Source organism: Branchiostoma floridae, chromosome 19 (genome assembly GCF_000003815.2).
Source record: "Branchiostoma floridae strain S238N-H82 chromosome 19, Bfl_VNyyK, whole genome shotgun sequence".
In the NCBI taxonomy this organism is placed as follows: domain Eukaryota; kingdom Metazoa; phylum Chordata; class Leptocardii; order Amphioxiformes; family Branchiostomatidae; genus Branchiostoma; species Branchiostoma floridae.
The window spans coordinates 3,025,786-3,030,639 of NC_049997.1; the positions used below are offsets into that span (position 1 = coordinate 3,025,786).

General features: G+C 43.9%; 1 protein-coding gene across 1 annotated transcript; it reads right to left on the bottom strand.

Moving 5' to 3' along the window:
• Window positions 1–1,376: 1,376 nt before the first annotated feature.
• On the bottom strand, window positions 1,377–2,753 carry LOC118407069 (E3 ubiquitin-protein ligase TRIM56-like). Its single transcript, XM_035807487.1, has one exon. It carries the CDS (start codon window positions 2,613–2,615, stop codon window positions 1,377–1,379), a length of 1,239 nt encoding a protein of 412 aa, XP_035663380.1. The 5' UTR covers window positions 2,616–2,753.
• Between the last annotated feature and the right edge of the window lie 2,101 nt (window positions 2,754–4,854).

Consider the following 4,854-nt stretch of genomic DNA (forward strand, 5'->3'; position numbering starts at 1 on the left):
TTTGCTTTGACTTTTTCTTCCGATCTTTGAACTATTTTTGCCCCTTATGACGTAAACAAACGATTAAGTAGGCCCTATCACTTAAAGGTTTGGTTAATCTTTTCTTTGTGAAAATAAGTGAATACCGGTAGTTCAGAAGTTGTATTGTATTCTGAATCCATATGAAGTAAAAAGATGATCACGTGGCTCTTCTGATGCACTGCGACTGCGTGAATGAGAGCACGGCATGTTGGTCTGCAGATTAGCTTCAGATCAAATACACCAGGCTAGAGTTATACATGATTGTACGTTTCTTTGGCACATAAAAAGCGTACATCCATTTCTAGCAATAAGCTGACTAATAACGTTATGTAGGACAAAATGTTAAAGAATGCGTTCGCAAATGCACTCGAAATTTTTTTAAAAATTGTGAAGAATGTAACGTGAGGTCGGAACGACATTTCTACAGTGACAGCAACTGCACATTAACCACAAAAAAGGCTTGCCAATCTGAATATCCATGTACGCCGAATGCCAGCTTTTTATTGAAGCACTTGTTTTTATTTAAAGTTAACGGCAATAGAGCATCAACAAAATGTCCTTTTTCGGCAAGCTTGGTATTTAGGATACAGTTAGCTTTGAATGCAAACTATCGTCAAAAAATATAGAGAAAAAGTAGGAATTAAGCCAGATACCATTAACAACAAATGATGCCAGGCAACGACTGATAAACAGATGAAAATCGCCATTCGAAATAATGGCCGTTGCCATGGCAACCGGTGAACACCACTTTACGGAACCATTTATGTATACATGGAACAATTCCCTATTACCACCCCAAATGTTGAGAAAAATCAATATTTTGACTGAGCCACATAGGTAGACAGGCTCTTGAATTACCCATGATGCATTGCGATATTCGCAGCAATTTGATACAAAGTCCGTTGGGTGTAATTATTGAAATACTCGTAACTCTTGATAGAATTGACCGATTTTTATGCTTTAAAGCCCAAAATACAGATAAATATGTGGTTAATTAAAAAAACGTATCAAACAAGGCCCCATAGGCAAGCCAAAAAAGTGCCTGGTTTTGGAAAGTAAACAATGTCATTTTTACGCAAAAATTACCCCCAAAATCAGCCTTTGAAGACTCATAACTTCCTCAAGATGCTAAATACTGACAAAAAACTTACTCCTTTGTAATCTTTGGGGTGTTTTTCACCTATCAACCAATTTTCACTGAAAATTATTGATCTTTTACATATTTATCACGTCCTTTTCAATAAATGACCTGCCGGCCAGGTGAATTTGGATGACGTCACTTGGTCACGTGGTTACAGTCAGAAAGCTGTGCATGACAACTGGTTATCATAGCTTAAAATAAACTTTGGACACTGCTAATACAAAAAATCCATGATAGCACTTGTCCCTTTCGGTGGTACCAAAAAACCCTCTGTCCTGGATCCGGAACTTGTCCGACTTTGGGATGCTCCTTTCAGTAGAGAATGTAGTTCTCTCTCCGTTGACTTTGGCATGCTGTATTGGGCTTGTGGCGGGGCGTTTTGTTTTAACTTGCGCCCCATCACAGAGCAATCAACGGCGATGTTTGCCAGTCCAAAGTTTACAGTGTCGGCAGGTGGTTTGGTCAAGTCATTCAGTCTCATCGTCAGATCCTGTGAGAAAGATACAACTTCGTAGTCACCTCCCTCCCGAGCTAGAGTCTCTGCAAACTCACATGTGCTCTTGACGCTCGCCAGACTGATCTGTGCTCCCTCTATCTCTGCTTCTATCTGTTTTGTCCTGGATGTTTCCTCTGTATCAAAACAAGCAAGGAGCCGTTCGCCTTCTTCCTTTACCAGGGCAATCAAAGTTTGTACAGTTTTGTGGACGTTCTGACGAGCCCCTTCTGTGTTTATCTGAAGTTGTTCCTTCAAGCGGTTCTGAACTTCTTCCGTCCGCTGAAACAACTGCATTTGGGCCTGGCAGTGAGGTGTGAGATCTAAGATTGTCTTTCTCTTCTCAGCGGCCACCTCTTCAATGCGCTTGAGGTCGTGCTGTGAGTCCCTGTGTTCAAACAAGGCGCATTCGTTGCATATCGGAGTCTCACATGTCCTACAGTAGAGCTTCAGGATCTCTCCTGAATGTTTGGGACACGGTGGAGCTTTCCTTGTCTTGAAGACGCCGTCATATTTGCCCGTCTTCAGTTCCTCAAACGTGAAGAGAGTGTGGCCCTTGGTAGCTCTCTGAAGACGATGTGCCGACTCACAACTTTCGCACAGAAACTCAGCACACTCCGAACACCTGGACGTGGCAGGCTTCCCTTCGTCACAAGTGGTGCAGAGGAGGCCATCCTGCCCGTGGCGAACCTTGTGGTGCTCTGTCACGGCTTTCACCAGGCTGGCGAGGAAAAAGTTGTCCTTTAGACCCTCGACGCCATTTTCGGGCAAATGAACTTGCTCACGACAGGTGGGACACGGAAAGGTGTTGCCGTCGTTCTTCTGGACCCATTCCTGCAGACAGTGCGCACAGAAGGTGTGCAAGCAGGGAAGAACCTTCGGCTTCTTGAAGTTGTAGCAACAGATCGTACACTGGATGAAGTCGTCGCTGACTTTCTCAGAGAAAGAAGCCGTCGCCATTGTTGTAAGATCTCACTTCCTGATTTGGCGTCACCACACCTGTGACGTACCGAAACTTAAAGGTCAATGCCCGCTGTTGACACGACCGTGGCTTTGGGTGAGAGTTTTACTCGCCGATGGTGGGATAATTTCCGTCAAGTCTTCCGTCAAAGATGGCAAGGTGGCCTTTTGGTTAGAGTTGTTGACTTCCAAGGAATCTAAAGATTCTGGTTTCAAATCCCTATTAGACTAGCTCCAATATGCTGTGCCTTTGGGGAAGGGCAATTTACACTGGCTTGACTCAGGTGAACACAGTCAAGTAATGCTATATATATATGGTATATAACTAGTTTCATGATGTCCCTAGCAACGAACAATTCATTCGTATTTCCTTAGTCGGGTTGAGCTAGGTATACTTTCTTGTGAGACATGGAACGAGCTATAATTATTGGTTGGGGTAAATTTCGAGTCCAACCTAAACATTCAAGTACGCTCTCACCTGAAAAATGTTAGTATTAAGGCCCCCTTTCCACTTGACGGCGCTCTCACGGCGCTCTCGCTGCGATGGAAAATTGGCCAGAGCGCGGTGAGAGCGCCGCGACGCCAGAAAAAGCTGCTCCAGTGGAATCTCTCCGGCGACCCCAGTGCGCTCTCACCGCGACGAAAAACTCAAATGTCAGCATCTTTTTATGAGCTTGCAAAGATTCGAAAGATTACTCAACGAATTTCAGAGATAAAGAACGAATCTTTTGACGTATAGTGTATTTTGGTATCTTTGAAGTCATCCTTTTACGTCTTACATAACATTCAAAGTATAAAAGCAAGGCTGTAAACAAATCCAATTTTGGTCACTGTACAGTCACTCAGACTGAAATATACACGTTTCTCATGCTGTTTTTTCTTAAATCTGTCATGTAGCTGGTTCACCATAAATATCTTTTATCATGCCACGTTATTTGTGTAAATCATACAACACCGAAACACTTTTTAATTGAAAATTTAATTGAAAATGGGACTTCAACAATCTAAATGTACAGATGGAGAACAAGAAAACCTAATGTAAACATGTTGAAATTCAAAAATTAGTTGAGAAATGATAAACCTTTGTTTTTAAACCTTGCTTATTCCATCTCAGTTTGTTAAATTGTTCATCACCGGTACATTTTGGACATTTCTCCGGGTTCTGTCTATATGTCAAATATACTTCTTCACAAACCGCAGTTGAGAGCGCAGAGAGAGCGCAGTGAGAGCGCCGTCCTAGCTAAATTGGCATCATAAACCACTGTCGAGACCTATTGCGCTCACCGCGCTCGCTGTGCGCTCTGTTGGCGCTCACGGCGCTCGCTACGCGCTCTCTTGGCGCTCTCTCTGCGCTCATCATTGGATCGCCGTCCACGGCGCTCTCACGGCGACTGTTTTGAGCAGGTTCAAAACAGTCGCGGAGGTGATGGCGACCATGGCGACCATGGCGCTCCCACCGCGCTCTCTGCGCGCTCCCATTAATCTCCGAGCAAGCAGATCCTACGGTAGCAAAAGCTGGCAGAGGAGTGAAGCCGGCTTTTATAGGAGTGTGTTTGGCTACCGGGGCAAATGTACACCTCTTGGCTGACTACACTCCTTGGCCAGTTTGGTACTATTTTATGCCATTGTAGGATCTGCTTGGAGATTACGCTCCCATGGCGACCTAGGCGATCTCGTCGCGCTCTCACCGCGCTCTTCCCAATTTGAGGTCGCAGAGAGAGCGCCGCGAGAGCGCCGTCCTAGTGGAAAGGGGGTATAAGCGCCAGGTCCAGTAATTTCCCGAGAGTTTAGTTTTTCTCCAAACTATGTAACGTTAAAGTGTTGTACGTTATGTCGGGCTTGCAAAAAGATATCAAGTTTTGCATTGCTAAAAACGTGACTCTGTCATTCCACCAGCTTGTAAAATTTGTAGTTAACCTACATGTACATTTAAAGTAATGCTTCACCAATCTAGTTACTCTGTTGAAACGTTATGATGCGTCAGTGCAGCTTTATCAATTAGACGGTAGGTGGCGCTTTTGACCACCCCTGCTCTCAGAACAAGACTTTATTTAGTGCAAGTCGTCCGCAGGACAGGTTGGGGGCAAAAATTTTGATTGTCCTGTCTATAGGGTTTTAATTCCTCATCATTCATAAGGATACAATAATAGGCGGTATTATTTTTATATAAGTTAAAAATCTGTTTTCAAATCGGTGCTCTATAAACAGAAAGGCCGTCGGAAGGAGCCATCACGCAAGT

Bases quoted from the DNA above. Each gene is read 5' to 3' on its own strand.
- LOC118407069 (XM_035807487.1), bottom strand. From the start codon at position 2,615: ATGGCGACGGCTTCTTTCTCTGAGAAAGTCAGCGACGACTTCATCCAG.